The following is a 23,618-nucleotide window of genomic DNA, read 5'->3' on the forward strand; positions in this document are numbered from 1 at the left end:
AGGAAAGGAAAGGAAAGGAAAGGAAAGGAAAGGAAAGGAAAGGAAAGAGTGTGCGTGAGAGGGAGAGACGGGGAGGGAGGAAGGAAAAGCGCTAGCGCTTCCTCCCATCGCTAAAGCAATAATCTGCTAGGTTTTTTTTTTTTTTTTTTTTTTTTTTTTTGTGGGTAGCTATCACCCCAGAGATAAAGAGGGGGGAGAGAAGCACCGCCAGACCAACTCTGTCATTTCCAGTAAGAAGTTGCAGACTTAATGTAGCTGGCTCTGCCCTGGTGAGAGAGGGATGGAAATTGTGTGCAGTGCAGAGCGGAAAATACCCCCGATCTAAACAAGTGCACCGGATTTCTGCTTGCTGTTTGTTTGTGCTGTTGCGTGTACGTTAAGCACCCGAAGGATCGCCGCTTAATTACAATGAAACGTGGAGAGGATGACTAACGACAGAACTGTGAATTTGTTCCCTGGAGTTGCTAATTTGCCACCCCGAAGCAACACATATCTCAAGGAGGAAGCGTTTGGCTGCTGCTGATTTCTCCAAAACTGGTGGTTTACCAGATGCATTGTGCTGTATCTGCTGGAACAGATCATTGCTTAGCTGCAGCAGATCGTCAAAGGTAGACAACCAACGTAAGTGCAAAGTTACCCATACACTGTGATGCATTTCATTAAAAAAATAATAAAAGCCAACAGGCAGTGTATTTATCTAGGGAAAGAACCAGTATTTTGAATTCAGTTGGTGTTGGTGGTGAAGGCTCACCTACTCACTGTATCTGCATCCCTACCTGCATCACTCTGCTGGAAGTAATCACGGGCATCAGCTACCGTGCTGCTTAATGCAGATAAGATTAGTGCTTCGGGGCTGCCCATTTCCACCAAACTGTAGCTGCTGGGAGCCTTGCACCCAGATAATTTGCGTTTAGCATAGCATGCAAACAGAAGTCCTTTTTTTTTTTTTTTTTTTTTTTTTTTTTTTTTTTTTTTTTTTTTTTAACCTGCATTATTAGTCTGCAGTATTTATGTGTGGCAGCTGTTAATAACATCCTGAAGGGAGATCAGTGTCAATGGAGAAAGGCTGTACCTTTTTTTCTCATATTCAGAAGAGATGTTCTCCCTCCATCTGTAAACATACAGGCTGCTCCTAAGTTGCATTTGGAATTTCCAGCCCCTGTTTTAGACAGTGTTTTGAAACAAACAAATAAAGTTTAAGGTTATTTAGCAGAAGGAGAAGTATCCAACATCTGGAGGGGAAACATTGAGCTGAGAGTGTAAGAAACTGTAAGTCCTGTTATTGTCTTGTCAGTTAATAGGGATGTGGAGTAGCCAGTGATGACTGCTGCTGCAGCAGCATGTCCGGGTGGTTATTTCCCAGTACGATAGCAGCAGTGGGGGATGCAAGGCACAAGAAGCAAAGAGAAATCTGGTTAGCAAGAGCTAAAAAATGCATATGGAAGCAAACAACAAATGACATTCGGCAGCTGCCATAGCAGTTACAATCCAGCAGAAGTACAGGAAGATTTTTACTTGCACAAAATGACTGGGTGGAGGAGGGTAGAAGGGGAATGCACGTTACAGCTTACATGGAGTGCCAAGAAATTATTCAGAAAGTACGTGTTGAAACTGTAGCTACCCTTAATTCTGCAAGTAGTTATTTCTGTTCTTGCTCAGTGCAAATGCAGCCAACAGGATATTGGTGCATTTGTCTGGAGAGATTGCTTTAAAAGGGAGCAATAGGAAAATGTACTATTGTGTATGTGTCTTTGCAAAAACAGGTAGTAGTTGGAAATTGTGGATTTGTCATGCCTTAAAAGCCAATAATGCTGTTCTGTATGGTTGTGTTGACAGTGCTGTCTCCAAGTAAGAAATGAGATGTAATGCATCCTGCAGTCCATGCATGCCTCCTCTTGCAAATCGCGCATCATTTCTCTGTGGAAACCTTTAAGTCCTAAGATCCAGGAAAAGAGAATAAAAACATTATCATGGACCTGAGGGATTTTTACCTGTTGACTGCTTTGATTGCCTGTTTAAGGCTGGATTCTGCTGTAGCTCAAGAACTTATTTACACTATTAGAGAGGAGCTGCCTGAAAACGTCCCTATAGGAAACATACCAAAGGACCTGAACATTTCTCACATCAATGCTGCCACAGGGACCAGTGCCAGCCTTGTCTACAGACTGGTGTCTAAAGCAGGGGATGCCCCTCTGGTCAAAGTGTCCAGTACCACCGGGGAAATCTTTACGACATCTAACAGAATAGACAGAGAAAAACTCTGTGCTGGCGCTTCCTATGCAGAAGAAAATGAGTGCTTCTTTGAACTTGAAGTGGTGATTCTCCCCAATGACTTTTTCAGGTTGATCAAAATAAAAATAATTGTAAAGGATACTAATGACAATGCACCTATGTTTCCATCCCCTGTCATCAATATCTCCATACCAGAAAACACTCTGATCAACAGTCGCTTTCCAATCCCATCAGCAACAGATCCTGATACAGGTTTCAACGGTGTGCAGCACTACGAGTTGTTGAATGGACAGAGTGTCTTTGGACTGGATATTGTAGAAACTCCAGAAGGAGAGAAATGGCCTCAACTGATTGTGCAGCAAAACTTGGATAGAGAGCAAAAGGACACCTATGTGATGAAAATCAAAGTGGAGGATGGAGGTACCCCGCAGAAATCCAGCACAGCTATCCTGCAAGTCACAGTAAGTGATGTCAATGATAACAGGCCTGTTTTTAAAGAGAGTCAAGTAGAGGTCCATATACCAGAAAATGCCCCTGTAGGCACCTCCGTAATTCAGCTTCATGCTACAGATGCAGATATAGGAAGCAATGCAGAAATCAGATATATTTTTGGTGCCCAAGTTGCTCCTGCAACCAAAAGATTTTTTGCTTTAAACAATACCACAGGGCTGATCACAGTTCAGAGGTCCTTAGATCGGGAAGAGACTGCTATTCACAAAGTGACTGTGCTGGCTAGTGATGGTAGCTCTACACCAGCTCGTGCAACCGTTACCATCAATGTCACTGATGTAAATGATAACCCTCCTAACATAGACCTCAGGTACATTATAAGTCCCATCAATGGCACAGTGTACTTATCTGAGAAAGATCCTGTCAATACAAAGATTGCCCTAATTACAGTTTCAGATAAGGACACTGATGTGAATGGCAAAGTGATCTGTTTCATTGAGAGAGAAGTTCCCTTCCACTTGAAGGCAGTTTATGACAACCAGTATTTGTTAGAGACCTCTTCCTTATTGGACTATGAGGGCACCAAAGAATTCAGCTTTAAAATTGTTGCTTCTGATTCTGGCAAGCCCAGTTTGAACCAGACTGCCCTGGTAAGAGTTAAACTGGAGGATGAAAATGACAACCCTCCGATTTTCAGCCAGCCTGTAATTGAGCTGTCAGTTTCTGAAAACAACCATCGTGGTCTATACTTAACAACTATTAGTGCCACAGATGAAGACAGTGGGAAAAATGCAGACATTGTTTATCAGCTTGGCCCTAATGCCTCCTTTTTTGATCTGGATCGAAAGACGGGAGTTTTGACAGCCTCCAGAGTTTTTGACAGAGAAGAACAGGAACGATTCATTTTCACTGTTACAGCCCGAGACAATGGCACCCCTCCTTTGCAGAGTCAAGCAGCTGTAATTGTTACTGTCTTGGATGAAAATGACAACAGTCCCAAATTTACTCATAATCACTTTCAATTTTTTGTATCGGAGAACCTACCAAAGTATAGCACTGTGGGAGTGATCACAGTGACTGACGCAGATGCTGGGGAAAATAAAGCAGTGACCCTTTCCATCCTGAATGACAATGAAAACTTTGTGCTGGATCCATTCTCTGGAGTTATAAAATCCAATGTTTCTTTTGATCGAGAACAGCAGAGCTCCTACACTTTTGATGTGAAGGCAGTTGATGGAGGACAACCTCCTCGCTCTTCTACAGCAAAAGTAACCATAAATGTCATGGATGTTAATGATAACAGTCCTGTTGTCATTTACCCGCCTTCTAATACTTCTTTTAAGTTAGTGCCACTCTCAGCAATTCCGGGATCAGTGGTAGCAGAAGTGTTTGCTGTAGATATCGACACTGGAATGAATGCCGAACTGAAGTACACAATAGTAAGTGGAAATAACAAAGGTTTGTTTCGGATCGATCCGGTGACAGGTAATATAACTCTGGAAGAAAAACCAACCCCTAGTGATGTGGGGCTGCATCGCTTAGTTGTCAACATAAGTGATTTGGGTTATCCCAAATCCTTGCATACTCTTGTGCTTGTATTTTTGTATGTGAATGATACTGCTGGAAATGCCTCTTATATTTATGACTTGATACGCAGGACTATGGAAACACCTTTGGACCGGAACATAGGGGACAGTAGCCAACCCTACCAAAATGAGGACTATCTCACGATCATGATTGCTATTGTGGCAGGTGCAATGGTTGTTATAGTGGTGATATTTGTCACAGTTCTCGTTCGCTGCCGGCATGCATCCAGATTCAAAGCCGCACAGAGGAGCAAGCAAGGTGCTGAATGGATGTCTCCCAATCAAGAGAACAAGCAAAACAAAAAAAAGAAAAGAAAGAAAAGGAAATCTCCGAAGAGTTCTCTTTTGAACTTCGTGACCATTGAGGAGTCCAAACCTGATGATGCAGTTCATGAACCTATCAATGGGACAATAAGCCTTCCAGCGGAGCTGGAGGAGCAAAGTATAGGAAGATTTGACTGGGGCACTGCACCACCAACAACCTTTAAGCCTAATAGTCCTGATCTTGCCAAGCATTACAAATCTGCCTCTCCACAGTCTGCTTTTCATCTCAAACCTGATACTCCAGTTTCAGTGAAAAAGCACCATGTGATTCAGGAACTCCCGTTGGACAACACCTTTGTTGGTGGTTGTGACACCCTTTCCAAACGCTCTTCCACTAGTTCAGATCACTTCAGTGCCTCAGAGTGCAGTTCCCAAGGAGGCTTCAAGACAAAGGGCCCCTTACACACCAGACAGGTAAACGAGCACTTTTACTGGTCTATAAGTACTGCATACAAGTGCCCGATCAACCAGTATTAAAAGTGCAAGTATGTTTATTCTATTTTATTTTTTTTCAGTCAATTTAGCTTAATTATATTATGGGGGGAACAAAAAAAAAAAAAAAAAAAAAAAGAAAAAAAAATACTCAACCCCTTTTTCATTTACTTGGGGTTTAACCATGCATTTGCTAAATGCCTCCAATACTTTGGGTTTTGAAGAATACTAATTGTTAAAGAACTGCATGTGTCCCTGCGTATGCATGAACATATGCATAAACAAAGCTGGGAAAAAAAAATACTTTTTTTTTTTTTTTTTTTTTTTCTCCCCAGTATTTGACTGTCCAAATGTAAAAATTATTGAAGAAAAAAATCATCTTTCCCTATATGCCAAATTTTGGACAGAAAGATGTGACTGTTTCAAGACTGAAGGGATATGTTCATTTAATTTCAAATTTGATCTGAGTTGTTTCAAGTTTCTTTCACAGTTCAAGCTTATCTGGAACTTTAAATTAGTGTTACTAAAGGAGTTATTTTTTTTTTTCCTAACAAAGACAGCTGAATTTATAAGCTACTTCATCTGTGAAGCACGTGGTTTGTTGGTAAGATATAATTAAGCCATGCAGAAGTCTTCCTCTGTTTCGGGTTCAAATTAATGTGTTGTAATAGATTAAAGTTGGTATCGCATAGACAGTTTGTTGCATATTTTGAAAAATGGCCAAAGTATACTTTCAAAAGGAATGCGTTCTCTGAGTACATTTGAATTATACAGAAAAAAAAAAAGCCCACTGTAAATATTTTCTCATCTTAGTAATGCATAAGTGATCTGTCATAACTCATTTTAAACTGTGAAATATGTCATATGAAGCAGGATTAGGAGGCTGAGAAACTCATATTTCAACCAAATCCAGCATTAGTTTTCCTTAGGTCTAATAATTCCTTGCTAATAAAGATTTAAATGCAGCGCTGTCTAATTTATTTTATTGGTGCTCGTCTTTTGCCACTAAATTAGAATGTCAATATAGCCTGTAGATGGCACTAAGGTACTATGTCGCTTAGACTGGCCCGATGCCAGTCCTGCAGTAGGTAGGAAAAGGGGGGAGGGAAGGATCAAGCTGGTACTACAGCCAAAGAACCTTTTATTTAATGATAGTTGCACTGGAGTGGTTAGTAGTTAAGTTCGTGTGTTTGCAAAGCAGCTTTCCTAGTGGTTAGCTTTACTGCACCAACTTTTTAGGTGTTAGAAATCACATTCGTACACCTGCTGGCATTGTACCTTGCAAGTTATGGTGATTTCTCTGAATTTATTAGGGATATGGATCTCACAGAATCAAGCGAGACACATTTAGGCTTGTGTTTGCAAAAAGATTTTGACAGTAGCCAAGTTTAGGCTAAAGTCATTCTCTTGCTGTTGCATTAGCCTTATCTAAGATGAATGTGATGTACCCAGAACTGTGTCTTGACTTTGGGTGTCTGTAAGGTGTCACACTAACAAGATACTAAGAATAAAACAAGCACTTCTCAGGACGTTCTGCTAAAGTGACTACTGTTAGACAACTCATACTTAGAGTGAGACACTGAAAACATCTTAGAAGATTGTTACAAAAACTTAACCTTTCTGAAAGGCTTTAAATTCTGCTGAATTCACATAGTGTTCAGGCTGCTTTTCTATACAGCACCATAAACAAACTGACAGCATAAGTTTAAAAAATGTTTTTAAAATAAAATAAAACAGCATAGAAGAGCTCTGCATAATCAGTGATTACTTGGCTGAAGTTTTCAGATTTTTTTCCCCAGTTTTAGTTACAAAATATAACACAGCCAACCCACACATTCCTTTTCTGTTCAGAGATGTTGTTAATTTAGCTCAAATTAGCTTTCCAGATTCTATTAAGAAACTCAGACTAAATCCCCCACAGTATCTTGAGGCAGTTAAGATCCAAAATATGATTTACCTGACAGAATGTGTAAGCTCTGCACAGTGAAACTGAGTATGAGGAAACAAGAAAAAAACACCAAACTAACAGAAAAGAACCCTACAGGCAATATTTTTAGTTATCTGTGTTCATTACATTAAATATATTGGTTTCAGTTTAATAATCAGCCATTTTATCTATATTCCTCTGTGATGTGATTCAAATTCCATTGAAGACTTATTAAATCCCTTCTGAAGTCAGCAAATACTCATATATGATTTGGATTAGTCCCTGTAAAAGCTGTAATACTACGTGTAACTGCAAATATAACTGTTTCTTAGACAGACAATTATCTAAACTGAGTTTATGTACTTTTATTTCATGGAGGAGGAGAAGATGGTGTTTTTTTTTTTTTTTTTCCTGTTTCTTTTCTGTTGTTGTTCTTTTTCATGGATGTTACAGGAAGTAACCTTCTTGTGTCCTTTTAACACTTCTGGCTGGAGAAGTACAGCCAACAATGGTGGTAATCATTAGCAGTCTTTATATTATTCTTTCTGTAATTCCTAGGATTAGGTTGCATTTTGGCTAGCATTCATTGGCACTGACACTTCTGACGCTTTTGTAAGTCTTTCATGGGCCTTTTTCCTTTTTTTTTTTTTTTTTTTTTTAGGTGTGTTATAGAGTATGGCCTTTAAACAGAATATTCAGACTTAAAGATAAAAATCTCACTGAATAGTGGTTAATACTAATGTCACAGTATCCAAAAACATTTTTAAAAATTCCCTCATGAAGAGATACCTAGTTCTCTGCCACTGTACTGCTTGCTTAAGGTCAAAAATAATTCTTTTCTCTCTGTCTTATAAGTTGTAATAAGTTACCTATATTTTGGTTTTCTTTATGTGGTTTGGAAATGGTATGGGAATCATTAAGATAGGGAAAGATTAAATACGGGATTAGTATACGTCTAAGAAATACTGGTATCCTAGGTTTTTATTTAAATTTTCTTTCAGTCCAAGCAAAATACACATGCAGTGTATCTTGCAGATGGATAAATTAAAACTGATATAGAGACCCAAGTCCACACTTGGACTTTTTCAAGCAAAATCCCATTACTTTTAATGGGAGCTGGGCCCTAGAAGTCCATTAGAACTGGGACCTAAGCCAGAAAGCTTTTAGAATTCAGAAATAGATTGTTCAACACAAATTTCTTAGTATTTTTTGCTGGGCAATTTCTGTGCAATTGTCAATAAATTTAGAGGAAATTCTGTGGTTAAGTCTTCACATATCACTTTGAATTGCACAGGCTGGTGTTTCTTTCAGAAATACCCAGTGTAAAAACCAAAGCCTTCTTCAAGTGCCTATATTGCAGTAAACCTGGTGGATGCTCTGAAAAGAGCATTTTTGAATACTTGAACTTGGGATTGTTCTAAATGCTAATTCACATAATTAGAAGTATGGAAAGGATGTTACACACCACCAGCTCATATAGCTAAGCTTCCAAAATCAGTGTTATGACTCATAACGAATGCTTAAATCTATGCAGGCTTCTCAATCAGTGTTCTTTTCAGAATTTGATTGAACTTCAAAATGCACTTCAAATTAGTAAGTCAATACATCAAACAGCTACACAGAAATACAGTAGAAGACAACATGTATTCTTCAGTGTGAAGGACCTTTTATAAAAAGCAAATAAACAGACAAAACCTCTTATTCAATGTCACTAGGTTAGCAACAGATTAAATAATAAAAGAAATCATGGGCAATTTACTATGGTTATCCCAGTTTTAAATTATAATAACTTCATTTAATCAGATTTGGAGTACAGCAGTGGCAAATAACACAGGTTTTGATGAAAACCTTCAGTGTGCATTCTTAAGCAAACAACCTTTAGGCATGTGCTTAACTTTCATTTAAAGTAGTAGGACTGATGCAGATCCTTAAAGTCCAAATGACTTCAAATGCTGTTTTCAAGAAAGACAGCTGTAAGCACATTCTAAGTGTTCTTCTGTATCAAGATGATGATTTATAAATTCTGGAAATGTGCACAGTTCTTGTAGTTTCAGGAAAGCTAAATGTATATAACACCGTTGCTTTTTGTTTGTTTGTTTGTTTGTTTTTTCTGTGATCTGATGGCAGAAATTAAGGATTCGGGGCTTCACTGACACATTAAATATGTTCCATACCAAGGAATACTAAGGTATATTTTTAATCATACAGTCATTAACATAAGGTCTATGGAGCTTGCTTTACTCCTTTTTCAGTAAATGGACTTTTTGCCTGATCAAGGAACGAGTAGCCAGGCTCACACTGATCAGTCCAGATCAAAAGCTTTCTATGGCAAATGCAGCTGATACTGTCTTACTCTGGATTATTTGAATCTGTAAGTTTGGGGTTTATGTAATATTAAAAAACATTCAAACAAACAAAAAACACTTAAAACATTAATGATTCTAATTTCATATACCAAGAGTGACAATTTCAAGAGATGTTGGAAATCTGCATTGGAACAGCAGTGCAGAATTTACATCACTTGCAAATATTAAAATTCTGTAACCATAGCATTCCATAATTCTATACGTGGTATTATTTTTATTGGCCCTGTTTTACTACTCAGTAGAAAAACAGAATACAATTCCATTGTTTCTTTTCCTTTCCATGCTTAATTTCTTTATATATTAGCATGGATATTAGTCTTGGATGAGGACTAGTCACTTGGAAAAATGTCTGCATGTAAAATTTTATTGCTTTGAGTTCTATGTACTTATATATCTATATCTATACTAAAATATTAGAAATGTTGAAAGTGTGCAGTGTATTTTTTCTATCCTTGTATAACTGAAAAATAGGTTAACGGATTTTGCTCAACTGTCTAAAGAAATTCATTTTTCAACTGAGACCAGGCATGGAAAATTTTAGTTGAAAAGAAGAATTTTTCATAAAGTTAAGAGCATGTGAAAACTGGGGGTTATAACGGAAATCTGAACATAACCTTAAGCTATAATACCATTTTCAATAGTGACGGTAGAAATGCTAAACTAGAGTAGGGAACATTTTGCATATACAGATACAGACAGCAAAAGCTTAGCAAGCTTCCTTGTTCTTTAAATGTTTCCAATGCAAAAGAATTTTATCAGAATTGCTAGAGTCTCATCTGTCCTGAATGTGCAAAACCAAAGTTTCATAAATGCTAATAAATTTGTGGCACATGTGGGACAGTGAATTGGATCCTGAGAGTTTAATACTATTGAAATTCTGTGATAATGTTTTTTTGTGTGTGTGTATGGGAACAAGGAAGAATCCTTCTAGTTTCCATTTCAGTTTTCACTTCCAAAGAATCTATTCTTCTAGCACAGCAAAACCATATCAGCTGCAGTTTATTGACAGCGATTTTATTGTAGCTAGAGGCTTACAGTAAGCTGTTTATTGCTGTTCCCTAACTCAGTTGACAGCAATTGGGGAATTAATTTTCTTGCCCCTGATGTGCTTTCTTGGGTATAAACAACAGATGTTAAAGATATGAAAACTGTGACCCATTTATATGCAGCAACTCTTTATGGGCACAGCCTACCTGTCTGAAGTGCAAGTTTCAGATCCTAAGTAAGATTCCTTCATCAGTTCTAGGATTCTTAGTTTGGCAATACAACATTCCATCTGTATGTATTCTGTACAAGGGCAAATAAATAATACCTAATGGACCAATCCTCATCTAGGCAAATTCAGTTCAACAGCAGCTTAGTTCAAGTTTCATTTATTTCAGGAGGTGCTGTATCTTCTTACTCTAGGATTTAATTGCACCTAACATACAGAATATAATTTACCAAGTGGATATACCATGTACTGAAAGATCTAACAGGAATTATAGGTGATACCAGAATTTTTGGTGTCACTTCCCCTGCAAAATATCATGGTGGTTTTTCAAATGTATTCTCAGAAGTATCCTCAATTGCTACCAAAGAAAAACCATCTGACACACATTCTGTAATGTCCATATCTTTGCTGAAGGAAAAGAGAAACACAAAATCACACTTTACTTTCTTCTTGTTTTATTACTGCTTTGACTTTATGGCCTGTGGTGGAATCCATGTGAAATGATTTATCCCAGTAGACTGATGTAAGCATTTAATTTGTTCATTTCTGGTTTACATGAGATAACATTCTGCTCACTGAAAAAAGATTTCCCAGGCTGTAGATAAGAAATGAATGGATGCTATCATATTTTACTGAATTGGGGGGCATCTCCTCTTTGTTTCTTTTGCTGTCTTTTAGCAAAACATATGCAATATAAGGGGCTTTAGCGTCTTACCTGAGATTTTAAGTGCTTGTTTTGACACAACATGCAAATTATCTTGACAGGTCCTTCATAATTAAAATATCATATAAAATAGTTCTTTTTAGTGTAGCTGAAATAATTTTGTAGTGATGGATTGTGTTTTAGTGAGCTATAAACTCTCAGTGGAAACAAAAATAGCCATTACTGATATAAGACACCTTAAATTGGTATTACTACACTGTTATTTTGGTTGTGCAATTATGAAAATAAATTATCAAATAAATTAAATTAAATTCAATTATTCTACATAGCAACATTTTTATAGTCACACAAAACCATGTGTTGACTACTTCTAGGACCTAAGGATTCAGGGAAGCATTTGGCCTACTCTAATTTGGATATCAGTTTCGTGCTGGTTTTACTAGAAAAATCTGGACTTTCAAATCTTTCTCATTTTTTTTTCAAACTTTCTCAGTTTTCAGTTTAATGAGTACCATGAATTATGTGTGATAATACTAAGCAAGGTGGTTCAAAATCTAACTTGTAGTCACACTGAGGTCTCTAAATTGTACCAGTCTCAAAAGCTGTGCTTTTTTTTTTCTTATTTTTTTTTTTTTTTATTTTTTTTTTTTTTTTTTTTTTTTGCAACAAGTGAGTTGGGGGTGGGTGATGTGATTTGTTTTAAAGTTTTAGCATGGGTTGTTTTGTATTTTCTATTGAACAAAAAGGGAAAATTGAGTAATTTAACATTTGCCAGGAAAACATTGAGAGCTGGCTGCAGTTGATGTGTAATTTCTGTAATTCCCTACAAGATAATGTTGTAGTTTTACCATTTCTTTTATGAAATGCCACACTGACTTTTTTTGGGGGGTGGGGTACACGTCTTGATGTTATTACTTGAAAATTGTTTTTGCATATGCATAGTTCTTGCTATAATAGGAGTATAAAGAGACGCTTCTTGGAGTAACAGTTCAACATTTGAAACTAAGTCCAGACTGGATTAAATCTGCTGATTATGCCATCTGCATCTCTTCCTGATGTTATCTACTTTCTAAAAGCAATAGGATGACACTAAGATAATGTTTTCAAAATCTGAAAAATATGTGAAATGAATTGGGACTCAAAATGAGTCCCAATTGATGAATTGGGAATCAATTTATTTTGAGCTGAATTTGATAAAATGTGGAGGATCAGCTATTGGATTTTCTTCCTTTCCTTGTTTCCTGCCCCACATTTGTAGGAACAAGATCTAGGTTGCCCTTTAAAACAGCTCCCTCTGCCCCTGGAAAAACATTAATTAGATATTCTTATTGGCTGATTGCTGGAAGAGGATAATAATCAATGTTGATTTGTAAAATGCTTAGTAACCTCAAATTGATATTCGTCCATTCTCTTTCATTCTTTCTAGCCAAAGTAAGTGTGAGATACAACTACTTTTAGTTTGAATTTGGCAGAATATTCTTAGTACGTCATAAGCTTTCACGTGTTATAATAATGCAATTAGTTTTCTTAATTGTTAAAAATTGTTGAAAATCTGTGTACAATATTTTCTATCAAATGAGCTACTTTAGACTATGTCATACAGCCCTTAATATACCAAAGAATCTAAGATGAGGTCCATGTTTCAGTTGGGAATGATACACCCCACTCTTACAGCTTCTTGTTTATTGGTATGTAGCATATTTTAAATACCTAAACCTGATTAACGTGAATTTCTGTCTCAAAATCTGTGCTCCTTCAAAGTACATAAGGTATGGAGGCAATTGTGTTTCTGATGGGAAGACATCTCTAGGACACATGCTTTTATGTATGATATATATATGAGGTTATTATAGGGAATTTTCACTTAGATTCCTGAAGAGAAATAAAAGATTTGATACTGACCTTCATGGTGGAATACTTCAACCACTGAAGTTTGTGTGAGTCTCTGTTTTCCCCTACCAGTATTTTTGGAAGAAAATTTTAACACCTTGGTTTAACAGGAATAAGTCCAGGAGCTACAGAAAAGGTATAGGTCCTTAAGTTTTAATTATGGTGAACACCTCCTTGATGTGTAAAATAAGGTCTAGAGCCTGAAGGAGAGTGATACTGAGCCCCTGTTTTGGGGAGCTTTTCACTCAGTGTGCTAGTTTTTGTGAATACAGTTGTTATGCCAGTCCCTCTTCTTGCAGACTGTAATGAATATATCTGAACAGGTGCCCAAGTTCTGATTGTGGATCTAGCCTAATTTCTGCAAATGATGTTCACAAAAAACGAACATCTTCCTTTGTATAATTTTCAATACTGTACTTAGCTGGTAGCACCTGTGCACACAGTACCTGGTTTTGTTTCTGTTGACATTATCATGGAATTCATTTTGTGTAACTTCTAATGCATGTTAAATCTGGGTTCACAATTTACTCCATCCTGAAGAAAATATGCTAGTTTAAGCTGGTTGTGGAAACTGATGGATACAGTTGGATGAGATGTATCCCACAACAGTGAAGACTGTGGTGCAGTGAAAAGTATGATCCAGTATGATATGTACTTTTCATTTTACCAGTAACGAGTAGGATCCAGTCCAGTTTTCTCACTGAAGTCAAGAGAAGGGCTTTAAGGGTAAAGATATAATCTGAATAGTGTATATGCCCACAAAAATGTATAGTGTGCACAGTTACTTACCTTTGGGAATGTCTTTAGAATATGGATCTAATCCCTCATTCTGTGAATGTGAGCAGAGAAAAAGGAAGATGCAAACTTTGGTATCTACCCTCTCTTATATCTGGCTATTCACATTACAGTATAAAAATTCTTCTTCTACCTGTGTTAGGTATATGACTATAGCAGTATGAATTTTCAGTCACTTGTCACATTGTTTCACTTTCGCCATTTCAAAAATACAGGTCAAAGTATCAGTGAAGTGCTAGTGTTATCAGTAAGAGAATTTGAAATTGCCTTCAGTTTGTGACAACAGTACCCTGAAACATGGATCATACTGAAGCCTGCAGCATCCAGAGCAGCAGGAGGTAGACTATGCACCAATAGTAAAACTGTAGTCATCTCCCATATTTTTAACAACTGCCAGATAAATAAAAAAAAATAAATGAAATCTGCATCTGTCTAAGGACAGTAAGCCTTGCCTGTTGAAATTTAATCTCTCCTGTGTACAGGAGATGGACTTTCCTATTTGAGATTTCATCAGTTTCATTTCAGAAAGCTGTTATATCTGTCAAACATTTCAGTTTGAAATGAACGTCTGATTTTTTTTTTGCCTTTGTGTGCTACAAGAGCACCTGGTTGTCAATCAGCAGAAATACAAAATGAGACAAGATAGATGATCCACTACTATGATTGGCATTTTATTTTTATTTTACAAGCTCTTTTTTCTTCCTCTAACTGCAATGACTTAAAAATGGCAATGCATGTCTACGCTGTGAAAATACAAGAGAAACATGAATATAGCAAAGGGAACCCATCCTTGGTTTGCCCTGTTCCTGTTTGTTTTGACTACTGATAGCCCTTCTTCTGAGTGTTGGTACAGACCAGGTGGGCAAGTACAGGAAACTGTAGTTGACTAGTGTGATAAACTGTATGAATGGCACATAAACTTGTGAATGAGATTTAAATATGTTTTATGAGTGATATTTAAATACTTACTTTTTGCTTTTCTTTGGTTTTGCTATTGAATTAATACATTGCCACAAACCTCATGCAGTCCATAGTATTTAACTGATAGAGCAAGACAACTTCTGGATGAGCTCTCCAGGCTTTCAGTGTGCCTCCAGGCAAAGCAGCAATCCAGGACTTTGAGCAAGTAATATAAATCTCATGACAGTTTTGTTTTTAATTTGCTTTCCTGATTGCAAATCAGAATGTTTGTTTCTTAATGTATTTTTTTCAAACTCTGGCCTAATAAATTGTCAAAATGGTGTGCACTTTTCAAGAGTGTTAAAAAAAAAAAAAAAAAAAAAAAGATGTATTTCTTAGATTCTGTGATGTATCTATCGATAGCATCCCTGCTGAGCATTACTGAATTTCACTATTACTCTGCTTTCATAAAAGCCAGGCTTTGGCCTTCTTCTGTGTTAGCAATTGATTAAGAAGCATTCTAATCTGTCACAGAGTACCAAGAAATTAATGGCTTGTGGAGTATTTTAGTTTTTAAGCTTCCACTGGAAATTATATGAAAAATAGTGTCATTTGGCTGATGCTTAAATACCTCTCATTCTTCCATGAGATATCGTTGCTGTCCTTTCTTATTCCTGTTTAATTTCCTCTTTCATTCTCTGAGTATACTTATTTTTGTAAAACATATGTATGCACATATAAGAAATCTGATATTTTCCGTCAAATGAATGCTATCAGCAGAGAATCAACTCATTTTGTATATGATCTGTTCTAACACATCCAACTTGTAACCACATGTTCTAGTAGGTAAGGACTAATAACGAACTAGCTGACTTCATTAGTATATGAAAATCTTATCTGGAATTATATCTGGATAGAAGCATGATATGGGAAGTAAAACACTTTCTAAACTAGATAGGTACTTGCTTTGACTTGTTCCAGTATATTTAAGAGAATGCAATTAGGATGAAATACAGTTATTAATACAAATCTGGAAAGAAAATTAAGTCCTGAAATATGTAACATAAATTTTCTGTAGTTTGCTTGGTTGCATACTAAATTTATATTTCAAAACTGAGCTGAAGGATCGGCAGAGGAGAAACTAGGGCCTAACTTCATAACTGGATTTGCAGAGATGTTAACTGTGACAGCTCCTTCTGGTTGTAACTGGAACAGAGAGAGTAAACAAATGTAGCCTTAAGTTGCATGTCAAAATATGAAGTGGCTTTAATTTAGTGGACTTGTAGTACTAAAAGAATGTACAGGATGAGCAGAGATTGCAAGCTTTTTAGTGTTATGCACATTCATTATAGTACTGACCAAATCTGATTCACTTGTAATTGACATTGTATAGGCATATGCATCATGGAGGAGTGAAACTTTTTTTGTGTGGTATAAGGAGTTGTAGGATTCTTTTTTTTTTTTTTTTTTTCCTTCAGAGCAGTAAATGTCTGTTTTGTCAGCAAAAATACACAAACAAAATCCTCTATATTTATCTTTCTTCAACTGCTGAAGTAATGTGCATTACTGTAGTACCAGTTGGCCTGCTGGGTATCACCAGTTATTTTTGTATACATACTGTATCTGTCATATTTAAAACCAGCAGACAAAATAACTGTTTAATATGTTTTGCTTGCTTTCATTTTTTTAGGAAAGTCTTCATACTTTTTTCACAGATGGTATAATGCATGCACAATTTGTAATAGGTGTGGTATCTCACTGAGACTTATGATAGAAAATTGATTCTGAAAACAACAGCAAAAATGTAAATCACAAAGCAGAACACTGGAGACTGCAATTCAGTAAGCGGATAGTATTTCTTGAATTCAGCAATTTGAAAGGGAGATTGGGGTGAGAGATGAAAATATTTATGTATCTTTATATTTCAAAATGGTTAAAAGCTCAGTGTGGATGTCTGGACTTGTGGGAAAACTTAGCCTTTTAATAAGAAGGCTGGCAGTGCTGGTGTGATATAAAGAATGCCACTGATTCTTGAGTCTGCTTGTTTAAAGCAGCATGCTGAGTACTTTTCAGCAGAGCAGTTTCATACAGTGCCTACTAAGACGCTTTATAGATAGTTCAGATCAACTGCAGACAAGGTACTTTGTATTGCCAGTTATGATTTTTATCTGTCATTAGTCACAGAAATTATTCCTGATTTCAGAACTTTCCTTATCTGGATCAGTGGTGACCACACTGAAAAGCATTCCGCATTCACCATCTCACAACTGGTATTTTTAACACTTACATGTACTAATGGCAGATATAAGCCTAACCTGTGAAGTTGATGTCTATTATTGAAGGTCATTTCAGCAAGCCGCTAGCTACTGAAAAACATTCTATCTTATTTCCTGCAATACTCAGTAAAGATAGTTGGGGGTCAAAGGGCTCTGCACTTCGTGCTTTTGTTTGCTACTACTCATGACATTTGGAGTCTGGTAGGGATACTGTGGTAGCACCTTCAATTAAAAGCCATAGGCAACAAGCATAACAGAGGGAAGCCTTAAGACTGCTTAACATTTTGCAATTTCTTCAACTAGAGTAAAACCAGCACGAGAATAAATTGACTATGTTAGCTTAACTGTGATATTCACCTAAGCACTGCCCATGAGACCTCAGACCTAGCAGAAAACTCCAGCTGAAATGTCAAGGGGCTTTTTTGTTTTAAGATTGCTTAGATTTATCGTATTTCCTTTAGAAAACAGCAACACAGTTTTACAGACTTAAGCTTTGGCTGCCTGTCTTGGGTTTTCATTACTTTTACGTGTATACAGTTGCACAGATAATGAGAAACCTGCAAAACCTGCATATCACTGCATGTAACATTGCTCTGCAACTATTTACCACATCATTAGTTTTTTCAATAGCAAAGATAAGTTAGCATACTGTCATGAAATTTGAACAGCCACCACATCCAGCTGAAGCTTATAAGCCAAGGCGTAACTTTCACAAACTGCATTATCTCTTGCAGAAGAAGATGCAATCTTGTAAACACAATCTTGTAAAAAAAAAAAAAAAAAGTGACTTTTTTATATCTATGTAGCCAATTTGTTTGACATTTTCTCCAGTAAATTTTTCTGCTCTCAGAAATCTTTTAAAATACAAAGGGAAGAATTAGGTTTTGTGTCAGTCTGCACAACTCAATTGACTGAGATAGAATTGATCTCATTTACATTTGGACTGTGCTGTACACTCATTACTCTTAAAATGTATCTTTTTTTTATTTCTGTTAAGGCTCTATCTTCATTGCAGAACAGGTGTGTTTTACATCAAGATTGTTGTGAGGTAGCTGTCTAAATCTAAAATCCATGTGGAGAAATGAAGCAGGTATTTTGTACCTTGACATAGCTGATCAAGGTCAGCCCTGAACAATACACCTGGCATTGATCTCAACTGGCTATGTACAGGTGAAACTACAATACCTTATCATTAGCATGATTTTATACAGCATTACCTTCTTCAGTGTAAGGTCATGTTACACTGTCTTGTGATTTTAAGGTGCCTTTGAGGATATGAATTGCATGTGTGCTTATTCTAGGTCTTTTTACACTTCTGAAGCTATGTAAAGTAAATCTTTGCCCTACTGTCTGGCATACAATTTGGTCCTGTGGCTGCAGTAAAGTCCTTGTTGTACTTTCAGACTTATCCATTGTGACATTAGCAACAATATTCATAAAATTTGTGCCAGGCTTACAGTACCATCTGGTATAGCTGCAATGCATTTTTATACCTTCTTCAGTGTTGGTGCTGTCATTTTGCAAACTATGCACGATTACATCAATGATTGCAGGTTCATACAGTGGTTATAACTCAGTCATTCCCCAAAACTGGAGTAGTATGAAGCATCAAAATCAAACATTAGCTTAACACAGGCCATTAAGTTGTGATGGTGATGGTATAGATGTGTCTCTATTCAATTTTTACTTCAGTAAAACAGTATTTTATAGGAAGCATGATCAAAATAAAACATTTCATCCACCGTCTACTCAATCTTGACAATAAATGAGTATAATAGGAACAAATGGCACTTCCTCAGCAAGCTAGGTAAGCAGTCCTGAGCATGAGTAGTCTTCTTCAATTTTTCCATGATGTAGTTTGAGTCTACTTGCTCCTAAGAATTCACTTCTCAGTATATGTCTCCCACCTTCGTTAAAGTGTCTTCTGAAATTGCCCATAGGCTTGAATTAATGTCAGCTGAAGGGTTACCATTCCATTAAAAATATCTTTAAGATTTACTGTCTAACCTGGTAAGCAATCTGGATAAACAGTTGTTTTACACCTTGTACTGCTTATTTGATGTTTTAAAAGTTCTCTCTTATATCTCGTAAAATATTCCTTTACCATTGCCTTCTCTCTTACCTTTTTATTTAAACTCAGTGACTCTTTGTTCTTTCTACTTCTGAACTTTCAAAGTAGTTTGCTTGCCTAACCACAGATACTCTGCCCATCTAAGGATCCTCTCCTTTTCAGTATCTTCTTTTATTAATACTCACCTACTCCCCCAATAAAAAAAAAAAAAAGTGCCTACAAGACAACATATTTGGTTCACTGTCAGTAGTAACTCAGTAGCAGCTGACTGCTGCTTCCAATTATACCATAATTGGAAAGCCAAGTTGTTGAAGTATTGGAATCAATGTTATAATCAAACTAGTTAAGAAGCTAGCAGTGTCTCATAAAGGGTTCTGGACATTGTCTGATTTCTGCCATAAGCAAAATACTGACAAGTCCTGCTTTGTTTTGCTGCTTTTTCAGGTGGCAAAAAGCTAGACATACATTCATTATATTGTAAAATCACAACCTTCGAGATCTTGCTGAATCTGCCCTGCAGCTATTTATCACATGATTGCAGGGAATGAAAATAACATTTTTTCCTTCTACTAGGAATATGTTGCTAACCTTGAGGCAAGATAGTGCATAATTTTATGTGTGCCTAGTCTTGGTGTTATATATAGATTGTTCTGAGATGAATCAGTGTTTTCATTTCCCAGAATTTAGCACTAGTGTTTTACAAGAGCCAAGGAGATTTCATATACTTAGGCTCTTGGCTGCTACAGTGACCAGGGATCCCAAGTCTGAGTCACATTTACACTAATGCCATTAGTGTATGTAGTCATGGAAAAGGGCCAAGAAGATATTAATACTATTTACTCCAAAATAAAGTTTTTTTGTTTGTTTGTTTTGTTTTTTTTTGAGGTTAGAGCTTGCATGTAATAATCTTTCTGTAAAGGCTAACTGAGCCCAATCATGATTTCACATCTATTAATGTTATGTTTTTGAAATTACAGCTATTCCACTGATGTTTTCACTTGTAATCAATAACTGAATCTGTCTCCTCGTCTGTGTGCTAATCCCTCTTTCTTCCTCCCACAAGCAATAGTCTGCAGAAAACTGAAAGATCTCTAAGACTTTTTTTTTTCTTTCCTGCAGCACCCATCCTTCCCTTGTGTCTTGAATAATCTGTTTTTTAATATGAAGTATTAATTTACTTTAAATAGAAGGAATTAGGGAAACTGGGGCTCAGTCCCTCTCCACAGTTATGAATTACAGGACGACCTGCAGTGGGAGTTTTTAAACATGTTGTAATAATTTCTGCTATTACATGGATACTTTCTGTCATGTCCCACTTCAGAGCTTCTTATGCATAGAGACAGCATTTTTTAGGTATTACGTAAAGATAAAAATTTTTGGAGTGCAATTTCCAAACTAAGTTCACTGAGTTCCAGTTTTTAATGTTTCTGACACTTAAACGTCTTAAGAACAGCAGAATAGCATGAGATTTATAGGAAAATTTTATAGGAGTACATTGATGAAAACAATAGTATATACAAATCAGACCATTTTAAGAAATAAAGTACTTTTGAGTGTAGAGATATTAGGATTGTCTGTGCCCTAGCAGAAACTTTTACAGTAACCAAATAGGGGTTTATCTTCTAGCCATGGGGTACAAAAGAATCACATTTTAAGTCCATAGATCTGTGGTATTTTGAGGTAGTTTAATGCAATGGTGAGACGAATTATACTAAATCCAAAACAATTGGAACTTCAGATTATGCTGCTTTAAATTGCTGTGTAAATTTTCTTTAACAGATTTCTAGTTGATTAAAGCTTGAGGAAAAAAAGAAAAAAGAAAAAAGAGAAAAGTTTAGTTTTACTTCTGTGAACTGGGGGAGGGAGTGGGGGTAGCTATCTCAAAATATGAGAGCAGCAGTCCACTTCTGCAGATTTAGCAGAGGCACAAATATCATGACAAATTCTGTAGAACATAGTTGGGCAAAATGTCTGTTTGTTTTATTGAGAATTTTGTCTGCTTAAGACCTGTTTTCCCCTTATCTCTGAGTTTCTTGGACAAACTGTGTTGACTCTGATCCAGTAAAGTAGAGCAAGCTTCTTAATATGGCATGTTAAATGAAAGCTCAGCTGGGAAAGGAATGCAGTATTTTGTCTTTGCATTTCAATTGAACTGAAACTTATTATTTTAAGCTTAGGCTGTAATAATAATCTCCAAGCAATATAACATCATTTAGAGTCAGGTGATAGATACTTGGACTGAATACAAGGATATGATGGAACACAGGTTTCCTGTTAATAAAAACATAAATAAATAAATGCAACATTCAGACTTCCTTATTCATGTCTTTGAAGCAGCTCAGCTCTGAGTTGCAGCACTCCTGCTGTTTTGAGTTGCTGACCTTTCTTTCAACACAAAAAACAAATTATGCTAATCTGCATGCCGGGCAAAAGCCCATTTGAGAATAGCTGAAAGTCTAAAAGAAGTTTCACTTTTGACCACATCCCAGTTTTGAACCAAGACAGCTAATGCAGAAAGGGTGGCCACAGCTAGAGGTATGCTGAGGGCCTTTCACATCTTCCCCAAAATTCTGGCATAATTTTTTCCTCTCATCTTGCCTTTCTCTAGGGAAATTACTCATATTTTACACTAGAGTAATAACCAAAAGATTTGGACCTTTTATTTCTACAACAAACATGGATATATATATTTTTTTTCCATTTGTGTTGAGACTTCAGTCTCTGCCAACAATATGAAACGAAATCACTAAATGTTCTGTAACTCTTTAAGCAATTATCACTGAATATATAGTATGGTTCCAAATGTAGTAAAGACATAAAAGTTCAAAAAATAAAATCTAGCACAAATCATAAACAAGTAACTGATGGAAATATGAACATACATTTTTTTGACGTTAATACATATAATTTTTGAAATGTAAATACATTGTCAATAATCCTGGGAGTGATATGGAATATCTTATTTTCATGAAGATGAATGACGTGAGGCTACATGTACACTAAATAATTGTAATCTAATTTATTTACCAGGAATGCTGAAGATGCTCAGCTTAATATACAGAAGTATTTGTTAAGAACGTTACCAAATCAATATGGTGGGCTTAGACTAAGATCATACCGGAAGCTCCATCCTTCAGTTGTTCTCTGAATCATAAGAAGAAACAGATTGTGTCAAATGGAAAGTGAGAAATAATGCAATTTAATCAGTCTGCACTTTGACCGAGTCATTTTAGGCTGACCAAGAATTTTTTCCTATTCTCAGTTCATGTAGGTATTTGACACAATACTGAAGAACTGACCATTTTAATTGTGCATATGTCCTGGAAAGTGAAAGCCTTGGTAGATTCATGGGGGTCTTTATCAGCGGGTTACTTACACAATGTTCCTTAGAGTGAGCCAGCAGGAAGAATCACAGTTGGTTGCATCAGTACTTGCACCAACACTCTGCTGGGAATTGCAGTAGTTAAGAGAGCACAAAAAAGATATTTTCCTCCTTCACAGCTTTTATTGCTTCCCCTGAAGCCTTCTGTCCATGATTCTTGTTGATTTTTGAACTTCTTGAAGTTTTTTTTCTTGGTTCTGGGAATGGTCACTTTTTAGAAATCTGTTAATGAAAGTTTTGTGTCTTTTTTTTTTTTTTTTTCCTGAGTCTGCAGACTTAGCTTTTCCATCTGTTTACAGTAATTGTAATTTTGCTTCTCTTCCAACTGTCTAACCAAAGAAAACATGAATATCCTTACCTTTTCCCTCTCTCTAGTCTAGTCTAGCATACTGCAGACATATTGGTATTCACCTTTGCTATATTTCATAGGAGAATGTGCAAATACACAGAGTAACCCTTACTTGTTAAGCATTGAATATGATGGAGACATACTGTTGCATGTTTCTGGATTGTGCAGCTTTAGCAACACTTAATATCAGCTATGTTAATTTAATTGGTGTATCTTCATCTGGAATTTCACAAAACCTTGCTGTTTCATAAAACAGTCCATTTTATTCAGTATAAATGAGAGTTACTTTGAACAAAGCAGGCAATTACTTACATGGGATCTAATGCTGTGTAACTTCTGAAAAAAAAAAAAAAGCTGTTTATATAAATAATATACATTTTAAAGTATTTTATAATATATATCATTATTACTGTTTCAGTAAAGGATAAACTGAGGTATAGAGAAACATCTTAAACGTGACACCTGTTTTCTAAGCCAAGAATGGAATGTGGACTAAGTATTATATACATTACATACAGTGGCCCTTTTTGTCGAATTATTATTGAACTAGATATAGAATTTGATGTTTTCATGGAGGAAAATTGAACAGTTTTAGAAAGATGAGAATGCCAGCAGAACATCAGCAGCTATTTACATAGTATTGTCAGGGACAACTATTCTGGAGACAATTCAGTGAATCAGAGCTGTCTGATTAATCAACTCTCTGTTGTAGCAATGCAAAGAGGTTATGTCTGCTGGCAATCTGATTTGAAATCAAATGT

At 36.3% G+C, this 23,618-nt stretch overlaps 1 protein-coding gene across 18 annotated transcripts in view; it reads left to right on the plus strand.

The window, feature by feature from the left end:
• PCDH9 (protocadherin 9) overlaps nt 1–23,618 on the plus strand; it is a 699,850-nt gene that overhangs the window by 16 nt on the left and 676,216 nt on the right. For all 18 annotated transcript variants that reach the window (XR_004749268.1, XM_035321032.1, XM_035321022.1 and 15 more), the window contains exons 1-2: nt 1–621; nt 1,837–5,006. The exon at nt 1–621 is cut by the window's left edge and continues 16 nt beyond it. Coding sequence is in view for 17 of the 18 variants with exons in the window: in XM_035321032.1 (XP_035176923.1) it covers nt 1,971–5,006 (3,036 nt within the window). In the remaining variant the exon portion in view is untranslated. The remainder of the gene's footprint in view (nt 622–1,836; nt 5,007–23,618) is intronic.

Source organism: Oxyura jamaicensis, chromosome 1, assembly GCF_011077185.1.
Source record: "Oxyura jamaicensis isolate SHBP4307 breed ruddy duck chromosome 1, BPBGC_Ojam_1.0, whole genome shotgun sequence".
NCBI classification, from domain to species: Eukaryota; Metazoa; Chordata; class Aves; order Anseriformes; family Anatidae; genus Oxyura; species Oxyura jamaicensis.